Source organism: Mastigoproctus giganteus, chromosome 2, assembly GCF_048544385.1.
Source record: "Mastigoproctus giganteus isolate SK-2022 chromosome 2, ASM4854438v1, whole genome shotgun sequence".
NCBI classification, from domain to species: Eukaryota; Metazoa; Arthropoda; class Arachnida; order Uropygi; family Thelyphonidae; genus Mastigoproctus; species Mastigoproctus giganteus.
Window position 1 is genome coordinate 107869855 of NC_143576.1, and position 22299 is coordinate 107892153.

General features: G+C 37.0%; 1 protein-coding gene across 3 annotated transcripts in view; it reads left to right on the forward strand.

Annotated features, from left to right (window-relative positions):
• The window catches only part of tst (superkiller complex helicase subunit twister), a 522759-nt gene that overhangs the window by 306741 nt on the left and 193719 nt on the right, over positions 1-22299 (forward strand). For all 3 annotated transcript variants that reach the window (XM_090389516.1, XM_090389517.1, XM_090389518.1), the window contains one exon: positions 3628-3840. In XM_090389516.1, the coding sequence (XP_090245642.1) occupies positions 3628-3840 (213 nt within the window). The remainder of the gene's footprint in view (positions 1-3627; positions 3841-22299) is intronic.

Sequence of the window (22299 nt, forward strand, 5' to 3'; positions counted from 1 at the left end):
GAATTCAAAAGAGATAGTCCAATGTCTGGTGTGCTTTGTCATGTTCGGAAGTCTTGTGGCTCTTTTTCTTTTCGGAAAAAACAGTGACAGCGGTGACCTATCTGGACATGCTGCAGCTGTATCTGTTGGAAAATCATCAGCCAAATGTGTTCCAGCAAGATGGTGCACTGCAACATTGGGCTCTTATTGTCCGAGAATTTCCTGACATATATTTTCCTGGGCGCTAGGTTGGGCATGGTGATCTGATTCCGTGGCCTCCGTGCTCACCCGATCTTATGCCACTTGATTTCTTATTGTGGAATTCTTGATTTCCTTCACGTATCCTGTGGAGATACTTGAAGGAAATTGTGTACAAGACCCCTGTGACCTCCCTTGATGAACTGAAGCTCAGAATTGTTGCTGCGATCGAAACAGTTACACCACAAATGCTGGAGAACACTTGGAGGGAAATTGAATATCACTTGGACATCTTACATGCCACAAAAGGTGTGCATGTTGAAGTTGTTTAGCATTCTGCAGTATTGATTCTATAAGTAATAAAACTCTTTGAGTTACACTTTCATATTCCATAAGCAGTTTTATTTTGTTGTTTCCAGTTAAAAAATTTATAGGCCACGGAAAACCCAACAATAATTTAGAATCACCCTGTATATATATGTATATTTATATATATATTAAATGTAATGTATTTTGAAAACGAAATGCACTAGGCATAATCCTTATGGGTTTTGGTAATTAACTATATAGTATCGTTGTAAATACACCATAGTTAACCTATAAACTTGAGCTACGTATGTAGCGTGGGGGCATTGTTTTAATTGTATCTCATATTGTGGTTGTCTTCACAATGAGATAGCTGCTATTGCATTACTTCAAATAAATAACGCAATGAGATACAATTAAAACGATGCCCCCCATGCTACATACGTAGCTCAAGTTTATGGGTTAACTATGGTGTATTTACACCTATACTATATAGTTAATTACCAAAACCCATAAGGATTATGCCTAGTGCATTTCGTTTTCAAATTACATTACTACCACACCCTTTTGGCATCTCTAATATTGCGGATATAACTTCGCAACTGTGATGGCTTGTTGTGTTACCTGGGTACCTGCCTGCCCGCTGATGATGAAGCCCAATAGCTTCGAAACGATCGTCTGGGTGGTGGTACCGCTGAAAATAAATAACAGTAGTCTTCTCTACTAGAGAAGCGTTATTTATTTGAAGTGATGCAATAGCAGCTATCTCGTTGTGAAGGCAACCACAATATGAGATACTATTAAAACGATGTCCCCACGCTACATACGTAGCTCAAGTTTATGGATTAACTATGGTGTATTTACACCGAAACTATATAATTAAATGTAATATAAAATCAAAGTTTCAGTTGATGGATAAAAATGAATAAGCAGATGCACCAAAACGCACAAAGCAGCAGTTAAGGATGCAAAAGTACATAAGTATAAGTATGTAAATATCAGTTATATAAACTAGGATTGTACAACAACTCTATTTTGCTAAATCTATAGTAGCCATATCACTTGGTCTATTTTAAATTAATTTTGATCTACTTTCTGTTTTACTTAACTATCACTGCTATGTTCAATACTTTTTATTTATCTATGAACTGTTTTATGTTTATTTTCTTTATATTTGTAAAGTCCTATTATTCCAACCACATTTTACATTATAGATATACTTTCTCTTTTTCCAACGCTACTCTTATGTATGTCTGTGCTCGTATTTTTTCGAAATACAATTATAGAGGTCACTATTTCCATTTCTCTACAGCTCTCTATTAAGTCTATTATACTGTAATAAATTGCTGATTTATATCCTGTTTGATTGTTTGTTATTTGATTTTTAGGAGCATTAGCAAATAAGGCCATATTGCTCCAGGAAATGCGGTGGTCATTCCTTGACCTTTCCGCATCCTCCGTATTTGGTGGTGACGGGCTCAAACCCCGGTCTAATCAAGAAGTGTGTGCTACACACTGCTGCTCCTTCCCACCTGGCTACGGAGGCACCTCTATATCCTGTAGTTAAATCACTAATGGTAATACTTTAGATACATTCATCTACTCTATTAAATGTGTGCACTTTATTTTCCTGCCTTCCATCTGCTATGCAGGGTATGAAAACTCCAGGTATTTTACTTTTCTCATTATACTTTGGTGTTTCAGCTCGTTTTTAGACATGTTTTGATATGCATGATTTTTTTTGCCTGCTTTTTTCCCTGCTGTAGATGCATTTGGTATAAGTACACTTCCACAGCCAGGGAGAGGGACCTTACTAAAAGTTGGGCTTTGCAATCTCTAGCCCTGTATGTTTAATAACTTTTTCTATACTTTTTATTTCTACTTTCTATTTCTACCTTTTTTCCCATTCATAAAACTATTAGTGCAGTACGAGGGTGATATGAACGCTCCAACTATCCTTATTCTATCGCTATTTTTGTCTTCATTTAACTACTCCTTTATCCCTTCCCCATCCTCTATTTAATACCTCACCCTATACCATATGCTTGTTGTTCTAAATAATTTCAATTCTTCTAATTCCTACAAAATTTCAACACTAATATATTTTTCCAGATTTACTTAAAAATGTACATATAATTCAAAAACCTTTTTCCCACTCTGAAAACACTTAATTCTATTTTATTTTAACCTTATTTTTCTTTAAAATTTTTTTTATCATTGACTTGTTGGGTTGTTGTTGTTGTTATTTGGTTTTTAGGAGCATTAGCAACTAAGGCCATATTGCTCCTGGGATATGTGGTGGCCATCCCTGACATTTCAACATCCTCCGTATTTGGTGGGCATGGGCTCGAACCCCGGTCTAATCAAGAAGCGTGTGCTACGCCCTGCTGCTCCTGCCCACCCGGCTATGGGGGCACTGACATGTTGGGGCTACCTTGTTCATACTGTAAGAGAATGTGCTAATTTTATTCTTTTTGCTTTTTGGCTTTTTTTCACCTCTCTTCCACTGTTATGGACAAGTATAGAAAAGCAGTTCCTGATACATGATCAGTCCCCTGATGAAATACCTGACCATGTATCAATATTTACTTCAACTGACATCAGATTTTGCATTTTTGCTATCCCTCTTTTCGACCTATAACTAAATTTGCCCACCCATGTCTGATGATAGCTTTATCACTTTTTAGTTTATTTTATTTGTTTAATCATTTGGTATTAATAATTTTGCTTTATAGCTCCCCCACCTCTAATTGGCTTCGCAATTCAGCCCATAATATAATGCTAATATCCCATTTTAGGATATTAGCATTCTTTCTCCTTTTACAAACCTACAATACTTTTCACCTCCATCTATGCGAACTTTCCTATTCTTACATACTTATATGGCATCAAGGAGACTACTTCATAGGAAATCCGAATGGTTAGTAAGCTTTGTTCCTCAAATATTAGTTGAGTTCCTGAAAATTTTGATCACACTGTGTGTTTTTATTTTATTATTTTTCTTGTAATAATATGAACATATAGTATTTATAAATTCTCAGCATGTGAAAAATGATTTTACAGTATAGTTAATTTCATTGCAAATTGTTAATTTATCTGTTGCACTGGTATAACTTTAAATATTCATGAAATAATTTTTTACAGGAAAAGAATATTTATATAGGTCTGATTGCGCATCTCAAGAAACATGACAAGCTTCCTGTTGTTTGCTTCACTTTATCTAGAAAACGATGTGATGATAATGCTTTCATGTTGCTTAGCCAAGACTTGACCATACAGAAGGAGAAAAATGAAATTCACAATTTTATAGAACGATCTTTAACTAAATTAAAGGATGTTGACAGAAAATTACCCCAGGTAGTAATTGCAAATTAATTTTGCTTTGAATAGATTTATAATGGAGAATTAAAATTAATATAATAAACTTCATAAGGTATTCAGAGAATATTTTGTATTTTTAATATTTGTGATAATGCGACCATGCATTATCTATACATTCTTGGTGTGTGAAAATTAATTCTGATAAATTGTAATGACATATTTTAATTTGATTAAATATAATTATATACAGATTCACAGTTAATGTTGTGGGGGTGGGAAGGAAGTTCGACTTCCTCAGTGTCCCAGTTTGTTAGGTGCTTTAGTCACAATTTACTCAATTCTTATACTGTCAAATTTCATGAGCAGTTTTACTGTAAATTTCACTTTTATTATAATTTATTTTAAAATATTTTATTGAATAGTAAATACAATTATAAACCACTGACTAACCAATAATTACAGTGATTTTTCACAAACTAGTTTATTTATGATATGGGTTGAAGCAATGCTTAGTGAAAGCAGACTGAGCAAGAAAAGCCCTTTTGCCGATTCAGAATTTTCACTTGTTAGTATAGATTCTGTGTGATGTTGAGTTAGTTGGGAATAAATGGGTAATGAAAGTGGGAATAATTTACAGACCAGACCATTGTGAAGAGTATGATGAGAGTCTTTATGTGCAGATACATATTAGCATTAGCATTAGTAGAGGCATTTGATGCAAGAAAGCAAGCTTATGCAGCATCAGCCAAAAAAAAACAAATAAATAAAAAATAACCACTTATACTTCACCCCTCTGTTCGTTCGAAATACCTGTCCAGCCGAGCCTTAAACTTATTTAGGCTATCAACTTCCAGGACAAGGGATGGAAGTCTATTCCACCAACCAACCATCCGCTGGCTAAAGGCAAATTTCCTCACGTCTATCTTACATCTGTCTTTTCTCAATTTGAATTTATGCCCTCTCAGGTGATTCTTGAGCAAGAGGAAGAATCCCATCAGCATTGAGCATGCTCAAACCATTCAAGGCTTTATACATGTCTATCAGATCACCTCGCCGGTGCCTAGTCTCCAGACACTATAATTTGCAAAACGTAAGCCTTTCTTCGTAAGAGCACCCCTTTGTTCCATTCACTAATCTTGTTGCCCTTCTCTGTACTCGTTCCAGCATCTCTACATCCTTCTTGAAATGAGGCCTCCAGACCTGTATACAGTACTCTAGGTGCGGTCTGACCATTGCCTTATACAAGGGATTAATCACCTCCTTATCCCTGCTAGAAAAATTCCTATATATCATCGACAATACACCATGAGCTACTCTTGCAGCCCATCTGCACTGCTCAGAAAACTTCATATCTGCCTGAACAACCACCCACAGGTCCCTTTCATTCTCTACCATTGTCAGTGTAGTACCACAGAGTTGATACGTTGCTCTGGGGTTGCTGTTTCCCATATGTAGTACTTTACATTTGTCAATGTTAAACTTCATTTGCCACCTCTCAGCCCATCTGCTCAACCTTTCCAGATCCTGTTGCAGTAGCATAGTGTCAGTATTTAGGCTATCAACTTCCAGGACAAGGGATGGAAGTCCATTCCACCAATGTCCTTGACAGCCCTGCCAACCTTCATATTGTCTGCAAACTTGGACATTAAGCTTGATATACCATCATCAATCATTTATAAATACAGAAAACAATAATGGACCCAATACTGAACCCTGAGGGGCTCCACTAATAACATTAGTCCACGATGAGCAGTGTCCATTGATTACCACTCTCTGTCTTCTCCCCCTCAACCACCCCTTTATCCATAGCAGCATGCCTCCAATGGCACACTGCTCCAATTTGTGCAGCAGTCTTCCATGTGCAACAGTATCAAAAGCCTTTCTAAGATCCAAGTATATAATATCAAAGTTATTCCCTGCATCCAGTTCTTTTGTGACTGCATCATAGTATCCAATCAAATTGGTCAGGCAGGACTTCCCCTCAACAAAACCATGCTGTGTCTGAGCTATAACTGAAGTCTTGTCTAGATGATCCTGCAGTGCTTCTTTAACCAGTGTCTCCATTAATTTTCCAGGAACAGAAGTTAAACTAACAGGTCTATAATTACTTGTGTCGCCCTTTGTGAATTGGGGTCACATTTGCACATCTCCAGTCCATGGGTACTTCCCCTGAGTCCAAGGAAGCTCTCATAATTATGGCTAAGGGTTTGCTTACTTCTTTTGCTGCCTCCTTTAATATAACTGGATAGATCCCATCCACCTCAGGTGCCTTTCTTGTATTTATCTTCAACAATTTCTCCTCCACTTTGCTCTCAGTTATTACAAGATTCTCTAGCTTACTGCCAGAGTTGAATACACCTCTGGCATTCCCCTCGCTGAATAACTCCTCATGTGTGAATGTTGATGCAAAATATTCATTCAGTTTGTTAGCTACCTGAGCAGGATCATCAACAGTTGACCCATCGATATCAAGAACTCTTTGCTGTTTTTCTTTGCATCCCTTGCCAAAGATTTCTCGTAATCTGCCGTCGCCTGCCTAACCTCCTTTGTAACTTGATTACAGATCAACTTGTATCTATCATAGGCTTCTGTGTCACGTGTTAATTTGTATGTATCCCATGCATTTTTCTTCTCTGCCATATGTCTGATTAGTTCATCTGACATCCACTTAGGCCTAAACCTTGAACAATATTTCTTAGTTGGTATGTAAAGCCTAGTAGATTCCAAGATAAGTTCTTTGAATGAAATTCCCATTTTGAATTTGCTGTTGGTAACATCATCAGTTGGTCCCACTGTATAGAATTTAAATACTGTCTCAGTCCATCGTAGTCATCACCATTACGAAAACAATAACCCTTCCCTTTACCCCTAATGGTAGTTACCTCTTTGAGTAAATCCCACTTCAGCACACTGTGATCACTGCCACCTAGTGGTTCCTTATCTGCAGATTCTTAATGCATGAAGAATCACTACTGATAATTAAATCAAGAGTATTACTCCCTCTAGTTGCCTCCCGAACATGCTGATGTAGAAAACAATCATCCAATAAATCCACAAAAGCCTTGCTAGTGTGTGAGTGACCAGCCCCCAAATTCCAGTCAATATCTGGGAAATTAAAATCCCCCCATTATAAGACTCTCTGATTTACTGGCCCACTCTATTTCCCTGTACAGTTTCTTATTATACTCAAAGTCATTAGGCCTATAGCACACTCCTACTCTCAATTTTGATCTCCCAATGCTTATGTCACACCAAACTGACTCGACACTGCACTGTCCAGCAATGTCGACTGGCTTCACTTCCTTGGATTTTATGTGTTTCTTAACTAATAGCATAACCCCTCCTCCCTTCCTACCCTGTGTATCCTTTCTGTAGACATTGTCCTCCCCAAATTCCAGTTCTGCATTCCTTATATCTGTGTGACACCACGTCTCTGAATTCCCCACAATATCTGCCTTTGATGTTTTGAGCAATACCTCAAATTCATTGGTGTACACGCAAGTATACATGCACCTGTTCTTTTTCTTAGCTACCCTAACACAACCTATGTGTTTATTTGTACCCCAGTGATTCCCAGCAGTCTCTGAAATATCCTGCATCTTATTTCCCAGTCTGCGGCTCATTCCAATAAAAGCAGTGCAAGAATCACTTTCACCTCTGCCAGTGGCTACTGTTAATCTATTAGTCCTTGTATCCCCCCAATCTAGCAGTTTTCCGACCCACTCAACACTGCCTCGATAGCATCAGCAAACATTCTTGCACCCTTTTTATTTAAGTGTATCCCATCTCTGTAGAAGCAGTCTCTCCTGTTAACAAGTACAGACCAGGCTGAAAAAAATTCTACCCCTTGAGCCTTGCACAATCCTTCCATTGCCGAATTGATTGACAGGGCTCTCATCATATACTCCCTCCTATCGTGTCTGGGCAGAATTGCAGACACTTTCAAATTCAACCCTAATTCACGGCTTTTTTTCAACAGTGACCTGTACTAGATGGACTGGGTGAACTGGGTGATTACGGGTGATTTCAGTTTGCAGCTAATTGATTGGAATAAGCGGGAGGGAAATTCAACATGGGGAACAAAATTTTTCACTGAACTAGATGATTATTATTTGTGTCATTGTGTTAGAGAAAATACTAAGGTTAAAGGTATTCTATACTTGATTGTATTGTATAGAATGGTATTCTATGCTATTCTATTCACAAATCAAACACATCATAGAGCTTATAGTATAAGAAACATTGGCAGGAAGTGATCACAGTCATTAAACTGGGCAGCGAGAAAAAAGTTGCTGTTGGTAAAGATAAATGCATAAATTTTAATTTCAGCAAACGGGACTTGACAGTTTAAGACTCTACACAGCTATCAAATGGACTGACTGGAGAGGGAGGGAAAGTGAATACATAAGAATTATTGAATAACTTTAAATTAATAGTTACAGAAGCCATGAATGCATAAATACCTTTAAGAAAATATAGCATGAAGAAGGTGCCTATATAGATGACTAGTGCTGGCCAGTCTAATAGAGTAGAAAAATATGGATTGGGAAAGTTGCAGAGCAATTAAAAGTACAGAAGCTTACAGCAGCTACAAGCTGATTTGTAATAGCACCACAGAAAAGGTTAGAGTGTCAGTGGTTGAGTATGAGAAAGCAGTGGCCAAGAGAACAAAGAACTTGTATGAGACATTTATCATGCATAAGGATACAAAGAAGAAGAAAATGAAAAAGCCACTTATGTAATGGATGAGGATTAAGTCCTAGATAACCCACCTGATGTTGCAGAAGAATTAAATAGGTACTTCACATTGATCGTTGCTGACAAAAGATCCTTCAAGATGATGTGAGGTTGTGTGAGCAAGGCTGATTGATACACGAAATTAGTGATTTTGAAATTACAGACGATTGTTTATTAGAAAAACTTTTGAGTCGAAAAGTAAGGCTGCTGGAGTTGATGGCATATACGCAATAATTTTGAGGGTGCAACCAGAGAGTGCATTGAACAATTATGGTTAATTATGAGGACATTATTGGATTTGGAAGAGATTCTATTGGACTTAAGTGCCAAAGTATCTTCAGTACACTAAAGTGGTTCTAAGAGTGTGGAGTGGGTAACTGGACCAGTCAGGTCTGACTTCAATGTTTGGGAAAACTCTTGGAGCCAATTAGCATTAGCAATGATGTAAAGAAAGCAAGTTTATAGAGCATCACAATAACAAGAAAACCTACCCACCTCACCTGTCCATCCCCTCCAAGAACTTGTTTAATTCTTCCTTGAATTTATTCAAACCATCCACTTGCACAGCAATAGATAAATGTTTGTTCCAGCAATCAACCACTTACCTGGCTGAAGACAAACTTCCACACAATTATTCTACAACCATCCTTTCTCAATTTGAATTTATGTCCTACTCATGTCTGTAGTCTCAGCAAGAGGAAGAATGCCATCACCATTGAGCTTGCTCAATCCATTCACGGCCTTAACACGTCAGTCAGATCTCTCTGCAGGTGCATAGGCTCCAGATGCTGCAATTTGTAGAACTGAAGCATTTCTAGGTAAGAGCACCCTTTTGTTCCCTTCACCAGTCTGATTACCCTTCTCTACACCCATTGCAGAAGATCTATAACCTTCGTAAAATTAGCCTTCTAGACCTCTATAATAGTACTCAAGACGTGACCTAAACATGACCTTATAAAGTGATAATCACGTCTCTATCCATGCTAGCAAAGTTCCTGTATACCATTGACAAAACCCTGTGAGCTGTCTAGCAGCCTCTCTGCTCTCTGCAGAGATCTGACTGCACAATTACCGCCCCCCCCCCCATGCCTGTTCCATTTCCCATTGTGCTAAGTGTAGTTCCACACAATTGGTGTTAATCTGAGATTACTGCTACCAATATGCTCTACCTTGAATTTGACAGTGTTAAACTTCAACTGCAATTTCTCAGCCTGTTGGCCTAATTTTTCTAGACATTTTGCAGTAGCTTACTTTGATTGCTATCATTAACCACTCTGTCAACCTTTGAATCATCTACAAACTTAGACAATAAGCCTGATATATACCTTCATCAGTATCATTAATAAATATTGAAAACAACAGTGGGCCCATCACTGAAATCTGGGGTTCACGACTAATAATTTATTAGTTGAATCACATTACTTCATAAAGAGCAGCACCAATTGATAACCACACTCTGTCTTCTCCCACTCAGCCATCCCTTTACTCATGGCGGCACCTCCGTGGGCAGGAGCAGCAGTGCATAGCACAAGTTTCTTGATTAGACCGGGGTTCGAGTCTGTGACCACCAAATACGGAAGATGCGGAAAGGTCCGGGAATGACCACCGCATATCCCCGGAGAAATATGGCCTTAGTTGCTAATTCTCCTAAAAACCAAATAACAAACAAACAACTTTACTCATGGCAGTAACTTGCTCTTATTGTCACATTGCTCTAGTTTGTACAACAGTCTTTCATGTGCAAAAGTATCAAACCTTCTTGAAATCCAAGTATATGATATCAAAATTATTTTTTGCATCCAGTACCTTTATTATTGTGTCATAGTATACAATCAAATTGGTCAGACAGGACTGCCCTTTAACAACTATATAATTGCATTCATGTCTAGATGGTCCTACTTCTTTAGCCAGTGACTCCATTCTTTTCCATGCAACAGACATTGTAGGGAAATTAATGCTGACAGGTAATTACTCAGGTCACCTTTTGATCCCTCTTTGTGAATTGGGGATACATTTGCCTATCTACAGTCCACAGTCTGCAGTCCTCCCCTGAATCCAAGGATGTTATGGCTAAGGTTTGCTTACCTCCTGTGCTGCCTTCCTTAATATAATTGGATAGACCCATCCATCTCAGGTGTAATTTTACGTTTAGTTTCAACAATTTCTCTTCCACTTTCCATTAAGTTATTGCAAAATCATTTAGCTCCCTGTTAGAGTTTTATGAACTTCTGGCATTGCCTTCCATAAAGAATTCCTCATGTGTTAATATAGATACAAAATTCTTATTCAGTTTGTCAGTAACCTGAGCAGGATCATCACTTAAACCATTGACATCAAATGGCCTAATGTGATTCAATTCCTTCCTTCTACTGTTAATGAAAGCATAGAAATCTTTTGCTACTATTCTTTGCACTCATTTCCATAGACTTCTCATACTCTTCTTTTGCTGCCTAACTACCTTTGTGAATTGATTACAGACTAGTTTTTATCACGGAAGGCCTCTGTAGCCAAATGGTCAGGAGCAGGGTGTAGTAGCGCACACTCTTTGAGTAGACCAGGGTTCAAGCCCATGACTGCTAAATGTGGTCGATCTGCCAACCCACACTGGGCCAGCGTGGTAGATTATGGTCCATTTCTCTCAACATGAATTGTTGAGGAGGCTTCCATCCTGCAGTGGGTGATAATGGCTGCAGTTTTTTTTTTTTTAAGTTTTTACCACAGGTTTTTGTATCACCTGTAATTTATATCCATCCCACTTTTTCTTTTCTGCCACAAGTCTAAATCAGTTTATCTGACATCCATTTAGGTCTAAGCCTTGAGCAATATCTTACTTGATATGAAAAGCTTAGTAGCTTCTATGATTATTTCCATGAATTCTTCCCATTTAGAATTTGTGCTTGGTATCCTCATCATAGAAATTAAAAACTGCGTGAGACTGTAGTCACCTTTATGAAAGAACGAGCCTTTCCCTTTTACCCTTGACAGTAGTTATGTCTTTAAGTAAATTCCACATCCATATAGGGTAATCACTGCCACACAGCAGATATTTTACCTGCAGATTCTTATTGTATGAAGAATAGTTGTTGATACCCAGATTGAGAGTACTGCTGTCTTTCTTGTTGCCTCTCTAACATGCTGCTGTAGAATTTAGAGTGCAGTTATTAACTAGCATTCTGAGGGACACACAACATGGTTTTCTTAAAGGAAAATCAACTAACCTAGTTAGCTATTTTGACACATTTTAAGGTTAGGTTACTGTGCAAGCTGGAGCATGTTGGAATCACTGGTAAGATTCTGTGGGTTCCAGGGTGGCTGCATGGCAGGAAGCAGATGGTTGTGATTAATGTATATTCTTAGATTGGTGTAGTGTCAGAAGTGGTATTCTCCAAGGATTGGTTTGTGGACCCCTGTTTCTGATTTTTATGAATGACATCAGTGAGGGGATACAGGTTGTGATGCCAGAATTGCAGATAATATAACGATTGGCAAAAGTGGGTAATGATCAGTGCCAAGCGATGCTCCTTCAGGGTGACTTGAGCAGGCTTCAAAGATGGTTAGAAAAGTGGCAGCAAAATTTACTGCAGCAAAATGTACAGTCTTACACTTTGGGAATAGTAACCAAAAATAACTTATACACTTAGCAGAGTTTAATTAAAAGCAGTACAGGTGGAAATTAAGTTCTCTGAGCAGTGCAGAAAGGCAACAAGGAAGGAGCCTTTATTGTCCTATCAATTATTTATCAAAGAATAGCCTATAAAGATACAGAGGTCATGATACCACTGTATAAGGCAATTGTCAAACAGCACTTGCAATATTGTGTCCAAGTATAGAGACCTCGTCTAAAAAAAGACATTGTTTCTTGAAAGGGCCCAAGATGGTCAACTGCAAGTTGAGATCTGCAAAAGAATGATGGAATGAGGAAAAACTTTGTATTGGTTGCAGAGCTTGGTGACGAGACATCTAGTGGGGGGGATGTGAGAGGTCATAGAAAAATTGTAAAATTTTCAGTTATAAAAGATTCCAGAACTAGGGGCCATAGATACAAATTATGGATGAAGAGGTTTGGAATGGATTGCAGGAAATTGACTTTTTATTATTATTATTATTATTAGCTATATGGCGCAAGGAAGCCTGAGGGTTATGTTGCACCAGTCAAAAAAAAAAAAAAAAAATCCTGAGAGAGAGAGATACACAAAAGTAGAATGGAATCACCAAGAAAGAGAAGAATGATGATATCCGGCTCAGGACCCTGGGAGTGCCAAGCCCATACTCACCAGATGTGAGCCCATGGGGTAGCTTTTAGAGAGTGTATTGTTGATTGATTGACTGGACAAGATATCTCCACAGGTAGTTAAGGCTGACAGCTCAGAGAAATTCAAAGGTCAACTGGATAGTTGTGTGAAGAGGGAAGCACATATGTAGTCTATTTTTATATGTAGTTTTTTTATGTAGTTTCTTTTAAATAAATTTTTATTTATTTTTCATTTCATTTTTCTCTATTTTATTGTTTATTTTTTGGCTTATTCTGTAAAAGCCTGCAGCTGGCTTCCTTGCACTATATAGCTAATACATTAATACTTGTTTTCCATGCTCAAATGCATTTCATCCCTTTATGGTATGCACATTCTTCATGCTGTTTCTCCATATTCTTCTTCTTCTTGCTTCTCCATTCAGAATTTGAAGTCTGTCACTCCTCTTGTTATCTCTTAGCATATCTGTTCAGCTCTTGATTTGCAGTACTCTTGACTTCCTTCCCCCTCTATGTAGAAAGCATGGTCAGACAAATTGGAAGAAGTAGACTGTACTTCTCTCTCAAGTAGTTTGTTTTATTTTATTGTGAATGGAATAATTAACTGGAACTGATTGATCTAATGTGTAGAATCTGTGTTTACAGGCTGATTTGTATGTGGTGTGGACTATAAAACAGAATAACACAGGCTTCTCAAGGCCTCTTCTGTTTGACGAGACCTTGAGAAATTCCTCTTATCTTTGATGAGAACCTTCTAGACTTCTGTTAATAAGTGACAAGTGGAGAAATCATTATATTGTCATGGAAGATGCAGCAGTCATTTCAGATACTGATGCACCTTACCAATCCTACCCAGATGTATAAAGGTAAAAACAAAAAAGGAAAGAAAATTTATTTAGATTAAATCAAGAAAAGAAAAGAAAAATATGCAGACATTTTAATATTACTTTTCCTTTTAGCTCCTTTGCTTCTTCAAATGCTTTCCCTATTGTTCCAAAAGTTTTTTAATATATCTAAGAAAAATAATTTTGGTTGTTTGTTGCATCATTTGGGCACCTCTTCTTTGACTTTGACAATAAACCAGGTGCAAAAACAAAATAGGTAATTTTCTGATTAAACAGAATAATGGCATCAATAATTTTTTTTATATCTGTGCTTTGAGAAGCAAAAGTGTCAATAATAATTTTATTAAGTTCTACTGAATCTTACTCTAAATTCATTATCGTTAGAGCCCATAAAATTTCTTCTCCCATGTTGATGCATAAATGTTATTTTATTATTTTTAAAATTTAAAATACAAGTTCACATGCTACTTGTCTGTCATATATAAATAACTGCAAATGTATACATATTGTATCATCTACTAGCATTAAATATACAATGAATGCAAAGGTTACATTCAGTTTTTTTAGGCACAATTCAGAATTTTCATTTCTAAATTTTGATAATTTTCACTAAAGTTAATTCATTCCAAAGGTACTTATAGCAAACTAGGTCTGGATTTCAATCCCAGTTTTCTGAAAGTACCAAGCAAGGTTAAAATTAACATTCAGTCAAGAATTATTAAAATTTATTTTGGCTATACTAAATGCAAACATATGTAAATAAAAATAGTAAAACTTTTATTGGGACATTCATTTCATATGGCTATCTGTCTGTTCAAAGCCCTTGAAGTAGCGGAGGGCATTAACATTAGTAGAGGCATGCGTTACAAGAAAGCACGCTTATGCAACATCAGCCAAACCCCCCCCCCCCATTCGTTCCAAATGCCTGCCCAGCTCAGCCTTAAAGTTATTTAGCTTCAACTTCCACAACAAAAGATGGAAGTCTGTTCCACCAATCAACCACCTGCTGGCTAAAGGCAAATTTCCAGACATCTATTCTACAACTGTCTTTCCTCAATATGAAACTGTGCCCCCCTCAGGAGGAAGAATTCTATCAGCATTCAGCTTGCTCAACCCATTCAAGGCCTTATACACCTCAATCAGATCACATCGCAGGTGCCTACTCTCCACACTCTGCAATTTTTGGAACTTAAGCCTTTCTGTAAGAAAGGCTTAAGAAAGGCCCTTTGTTCATCTCACCAATCTTGTTGCCCCTTTTTGGTACCCGTGACCACATCATAGTATCCAATCAAATTGGTCAGATCAGACTTCCTGTTAACAAACCCATGCTGTGTCGTAACTATTACTACAGTCTTGTCTAGATGATCCTGGAATGCTCTTTAACCAGTGACTCCATTATTTTCCCCAGAACAGAAGTCAAACTAACAGGTTTGTAATTACTCGTGTCACCCTTTGATCTACCTTTGTGAATTGGAGATACATTTGCACATCTCGAGTCTGTGGGGTCTTCTCCTGAGTCCAAGGATGCTCTCATAATTATGGCCAAGGGTTTGCTTACCTCCTTTGCCACCTCCTTTAATATAACCAGATAGATCCCATCTACCTCAGGTTCCTTTCATATGTTTAACTTCAACAATTTCTCCTCCACTTTGCTCTCAGTTATAAAATCATTTAATTCCTTGTTAGAGTTTGATAAACATCTGGCCCTCTCCTCCTTTAATAATTCCTCATGTGTGAATGTAGATGCAAAGTACTCATTTAGTTCAGTAGCTATCTGAGCAGGATCATCAACAGTTGACCCATCGATATCAAGTGGACCAATCTGATTCATCCCTTTCCTTCTAGAGTTTACATAAGTAAAGAACTCTTTGCTGTTTTTCTTTGCATCCTTTGCCAAAGATTTCTTGTAATCTGCCTTCCCCTGCCTAACCTCCTTTGTGACTTGATTACAGACTAGTTTATATCTGCCATAGGCATCTGTGTCACCCGATACTTTATATGCATCTCATACATTTTTCTTCTCTGCAATGGCCTCATTAATTCATCTGACATCCATTTAGGCCTAAACCCTGAACAGTATTTCTTAGTTGGAATGAAAAGCTTAGTAGCCTCAAAAATTAAGCCCCTGAAGGCTTCCCATTTAGAATTCAATGTTGAAAACATCATCAGTTGATCCCACTGTACAGAATTTAAAAACTATCTGAGACCCCCTGTAGTCACCTTTGCAAAAGCTCTTCCCTTTAGCCTTGAAGTGCCTCCGTAGCCAGGTGAGCAGGAGCAACAGTGCGTAGCACATGCTTCTTGATTAGAACGGGGTTCGAGCCTGTGCCCACCAAATATGGAGGATGCAGAAAGGTCAGGTAATGACCACTGCATATCCCCGGAGCAATATGGATTTAGTTGCTAATGCTCCTAAAAACCACATAACAACTACTTTAGCCTTGATGGTAGTTAAATTTTAAGTTTTTCCCACATAAGTACATTGTGATCACTGTCACTCAGTGGTTTCTTTATCTGCCAATTCTCAAAGCATGAATAATCACTGCTGATAATCATATCAAGAGTATTACTTCCTCTGGTTGCCTCTTGAACATGTTGCTGTTGAAAACAGGCATCCAATAAATCCACAAAAGTCTTGCTGGTGTGCGAATGACCAATCCACAAGTTCCAGTCAATATCCGGAAAGTTAAAATCCCCCATTATAAGACATTCTGATTTACTGGCCAACTCTATTTATCTGCACAATTGCTCATTATACTCATCAGATTTATTAGGCCTATAACACAAACACCTACTCTTGTTTTTCCTTTCCCAGTGCTTATGTCACACCAAACAGAACTCAACATTACATTGTCCACCAGATCAATTGGATGCAATTCCTTAGATTTTGTGTTTGTCAATAACAGCATAACCCCTCCTCGCTTCCTGTCCTGTCTATCATTCCCGTGCACATTGTACTCCCCAAATTACAATTCTGCACTGCTTATATCTGTGTGACACCACGCCTCTGATATCCCAACAATATCTGCCTTTGATGTCTTGACATGGATAAATGTATTTTTTCTGTTCCTTTTCTCCTCTTTCCTCTCACTTTGCCCTGTTATTTAATTTTATTTTTTCTTTTATTTTCTTTATATTGCTTTTTAGAATATTTATTTAGGATATATCTTTTATACTTTTTGTACCTATGTTATTATTTATCTTGACATGGTGATCTAACTAATTAGGTCACTGAAAATATATTTTTTATATATTACCTGGTTTTGGCACATTATAGCCTTAGTTGCTAATGCACCAATAAAATTCAAACTAACCAACCAACTAATCATTTAATTTTCTTCTTCATTGCTGCTAAGCACAATCAAATGAAAATGTTTTCTCTGTTGCAAAATATCTTCGCCTTCTGAACTTTCTTCTGCAACATCTAGATTTTGTGTATCTTCTGCACTCTTTAAAAAATCACCAATCCGGGTTTGTTTGCTTTCGCTTGATAGATCTTTGTAAATTTCATGGTATGGTGGAGCTAAGTATTTTTGAAGCTCCCTTTTGAACTTTGTGCTCCTTTCAGTTGAAGGATTTGCATTCAAAAAATAAGATTCTAATTGCTTGGCTAAGTTTATGCCTTCCCATATACTTTTTAGTGTAAAATTCAGAACTTCAGAATTTTCATTTGCACTATCATCCTCTGAATTGATTTGGGTTACCTCCAGTGCCATTTCCACCAAATCTGCTTCACTAGTCTTGTTTTCTACCAGTAATTCTTGAACGTCTTTAGTAATCATATCATCAAAACCTTCCCCTCCTACTGACTTAGCAAGTTCTACTATTGCACTGATTCCGTTTTCTGCTGGTTCGACCATATTTCCTGAATGAACTGACTGACTGTACATTTTTCCAACATACATTTAATGTTGACAGTTTTACATCTTTGAGCAATAAAGCTATAATTCCGTTGCGGACCACAGTTTAAAATTGTTTCCATGCCTCCATCAGTTTAATAGATTCGGAGGAATTTTTCTCCAAAATCCATTTTAACGAATTTCTTGGTGTAATGAGTTTTAAAGGTAGATATAATGCCTTGATCTAATGGCTGAATTAAAAAAAATTGTATTAGGTGGTAGCAACATTACTTCAACGTTTGGATGACTTAAATCTTTTGGATGGTCTGGCGCATTATCCAATAGTAATAAACCTTTGAATCTAGATTTTTCTGCTTTAAATAGTTTTCCACAGCTGGCACAAAACAATTTAGAAACTATTCTTTAAATAAATCGGCAGTTACCCAAACTTTTTTATTTGCTCTCCAATATACTGGTAATGGGTTTTTATTTACATCTTTCATTGCATGAAGATGAGAGGATTTATAAACTAGCATAGGTAGGTTTTATCATGTAATCTCCTGATATGTTACTACACATAAGTAATGTTACACTATCTTTTGATGCCTTAAAACCTGGTGCAGTTTTCTCTTTTTTTTGAAATAAATGTTCTGTTGGAGATTTTTTCTGCCAAAGACTTGTCTCATCAGCATTGAAAATTTGATGTGGTGTGTATCCATGTTGTTCAATAATTTTTTGAAATTCTTCTGCATGCTTTTTGCCAGCTTTATTATCAGCCAATGCACTTTCCCCTTGAATTCTTATGTTATGTAATGAGAAGCGGTTGTTAAATTCCTCAAACTGGCAACAAACTCTGTGTTAACAGAAGATTCTCCATTTTCTTTTAAATGGTTTTAAATTTTTAGTGCCTTTTGTTTAATTACATTGCCATCTAAAGGGATCTGTTTTCTATTGCTATTGTCAATCCAAATACTGAATGCTTTTTCCATTTTCTCAATTATTGGCACTTGAGAATGAGCTGTCATATTTGTGGAAATGAAAGATCCTGCAGCAACAACAGTTCTAATTTTCTGTTCATTTTTCTTTATGGTCAGTATTGTTGCTTCATTTAAATTTAAACTTTTTGCAATGTATGATACTTTTTCCAGACAATCCAAAATTTGTATCTTTAATTCCAGAGAAATAAAGTTTCTTTTGAGCAGTACTTTTTTACTTTCCTTAGGCATAATTTAGGGCTGGAATTCAATTCACAGCCAAGAAATTATTCCAATATGGTTCTTAAGAACAAAGTTTAGTAATACATACCTAGAAAAATTTATAAACGATCAAATAAAAACCAAAATAACTTTACAAAAACCTTAAAAAGGCATGAACTACACACTTCAAATTTACAACTTTTTTATGATCTCAAACAAGCACAAGTTCAATAGCACAGAACCTAACATGTGGATTTCCCAATAAAATAAAATTTGGGGATTTCCCAATATTTTTTTTTTGCATAATGACTAGTGAGTCAACAGTGGGGATTCACAAAAAAAGAATGGAAATGTTGAAAAATTACATCCAACATAATAGCAGAATTTCCTCCCACACAAAAGCTCAAATATATCATGTCATGCAAGGTTTGCTGCAATTCTCTAACCGTGTTAGAATAAAACTGAGTACCGTGTTGTGGGAGGATTGCCACAATTTTTCAATCATTTTAGAGTGAAACTGTGTTGTGGAATTACCGTATTATACAGGAGTTGCCTGTACTGTATTTTGTCCCTGAACTTGACTTGCTTCAACACACTATAATTAAATTTTCCTCATCTATTGTATTACTTATTCTGTATAAGCAGTAAGACTTGCCAAATTTGGACTGTTATAATTAGATGTCAAAAGACAGCTAATTATATAAGCTGTTTTTTGACATCTAATTGTTAGATGGTAAAGAATATATTTGAATAGTATGAGGTTTTGAATTTTTGGTGGATTTTTTTATATGTACAAATTATTTACATCTCTGTTCATATTCTGGAATTTTTCCATTACCCAGGAGCATATGTACAAACAATACACTTTCAGGTAATTTCTAATATGTTGTATGTCTTGTACATTACACTGAATTACTAAACATATTTACAACTGAAGGAGTATCCACAATAAAATTAAATTCATGGGTAAAAAATACTGTGAGCATACTATAAATTTAGACAGAAATCCTGGAAATTAGATAATTAACATAATGTTAATTTTGTTAATTATCTAACAAAATTAGGACATTAATAAAAGTTAAACATTTAATCTCAGTAAAAGTAGTGATAGTAAAACTGAAACTTGTTGGAAACAGAAGTTTAAAATAAGCTTTTTAAAATATTCATTTAAAAAAAAAAATCTTCTATACACACTGATAATATGTACAAATGCTACTTGTTTTATTTTCTTTGTGCAATGGTTTTGGGCCAGTAATCTTAAACCTCCTAAATTCATTGAGTTGATAGATGTTTATGACAAGAACACTATGCTATATTTACAGTAATAAATTACATATGGTACTGTATATCGCTGGAAATGTTGAAAGCCACAATTCACAGTGTACTAATGTGGAATTTAATTAAAGACATAACTACGGTTAAGTGGTCTCAGACAGTTTTAAAATTCTGTGCAGTGGTACCAGCTGATGATGTTACCACAGCAAACTCTAACTGGGAAGTAATCAAAGAAGCTACTAGGCTTTTTGGCCCCAGGTGCCAGGTGTTTCCATGGCCAAGCAATTATTGTGTGTTTATAGAGCATTTTTCTTCCCAGCAACTGAGTTTTCCTTTGTTCTCTCTCTCTCTCTCTCTCTCTCTCTCATTAAAATTTTGTGTTAAGTAGCTTTAATTTCTTAAAAGAACTAAGAAGAGAGCCCAGAAGGAAAGCACCTTTTTCTCTAATTTAGTCTTACTAACTGTACTTCTATTCATGGTCTTATGTTATTAGTGGAGTCCTTAGCATTGAATGCTGGGTCCATTGTTGCTTTCAATATTTATCAATGATATCGATGCAGCCTGATATACCTAGTGTAGGTATATCAGGCTTCATCTAAGTTTACAGATGATACAAAGTTTGGCAGTATCGTTAACAACAGCCATCAGGGTGAGCTATTGTAACAAGATGAAGGGAAATTGTGTCAAATGGCAGTTGTAGTTTAACATTGACAAATGCAATGTCTGCACATAGGTATCCGTAACCTCAGAGGAACTCAGGGTAATGGAGAATGGAAAAGACCTGGGGGGCATAATTGTGCAGTCAGACATGAAATTCTCTGAGCAGTGCAGACATGCGCCAGGTCAGCTCATGGGGTTTTGTAAGTGATATGCAGGAACTCTGCTAGTAGGGATAAGGAGGTGATTATCCCTTTGTATAAGGCCATGGTTAGGCCACATCTTCAGTACTGTATACAGGTCTGGAGGCCTCACAACAAAGATCTTCTGGAACTGGTGCAGAGAAGGGTAACCAGAGTGGTGAAGGGAACAAAATAGGCACTCTCATGTAGAAAGGCTCGAAAGGTTCTGTAAATTGCGGCATCCTGAGACAAGCACCTGCAAAGAGATCTGGTTGGGGTGTTTAAGCCTTGACTGGATTGATTAAGCTGAATGTTAATGGTATTCTTCCAGAATTTGAAATTGCTCAGAGTACATATATGAGATGAGGGGGCCATAAATTCAAGTTGAGGAAGGGTAGTTGCAGATGGATGTGCAGTAGTTTGTCTTTAGCCAGCAGGTTTCCTCATCTTCAGACTAAGAAGACAACTATCTTTTCTCAATTTGAAACTGTGCCCCCTCAGGGAACAGTTTCAAATTGAGAAAAGGTAGTTGTACAATAGATGTGCGGAAATTTGCCTTTAGCCAGCGGGTAGTTGATTGGTGGCACAGACTTCCATCTTTTGTTGTGGAAGCTAACAGCCTAAATAAATTTAAAGCTGAGCTGGATAGGCATTTGGAACAAATCGAGGAGTGAAATGGGAGTTTTTTTTTTTGGCTGATGCTGCATAAGCTTGTTTCTTGCATAGTATGTCTCTACTAATGCTAAAAGGTGGTGTTTGTTTGAACAGGCTTCTGTTTGTTGTTGTGGAAGTGGCTGGTGCGAATAAAGTCAAGGGAGAACTCGACAAATTCTTGGAGGATGCAGAAGTTTTTTTTTTTTTTTTTTGGCTGATGCTATATAAGCTTTCATTATTTGCCATTTACTACTAGAAGCCACCTTATGCTTGGTGCACACCATTACTGTTCTATTCCTGAGGTAGTTCTGTACAAAAAAGTAAAGGTTGACTGGAATACCGACAAGCGTGAGATGCCTCATGATACTGGACTGTCAAAAGGTATCAAAGGCTTCTGCAATCTCAGTGAATACAGCAAGTTGGTACTTCTGTTCTGAAGAATGCAATGGTGAGGGACAGTATAGCATCCTCAGTGCAGGAGCCCTGCTAGAAGCCATATTGGTTTACAGGCTGAAGTTTTGCTGAGTTGTAGTGATGGCTGGTTCTAACATACAAAAGGTGTTTGAAAATCTTTCCCAGGATGGGAAGGAGAGCTATAGGCCAGTACAAACTTGGCTGCATTGTTGTTTGTTTGATTTTTTAAGAATATATCAGATAGTGACCATTTTCCATCAGGTGGGGGAAGTAGATTTCACTAGACATTTATTGTAGAGGGTAAGGAGATGCTCTGGGAAGATGGCATGAAACTTTTTGATAACCACCACCTCCAGTAGGTCGTTTCCAGGTGCTTTTTTATTTTTGGTTCTTTCAAAGACTGCAGTCAATTACTCAGATGAGAAGGGTGCCTCTGTATCAGTGTTT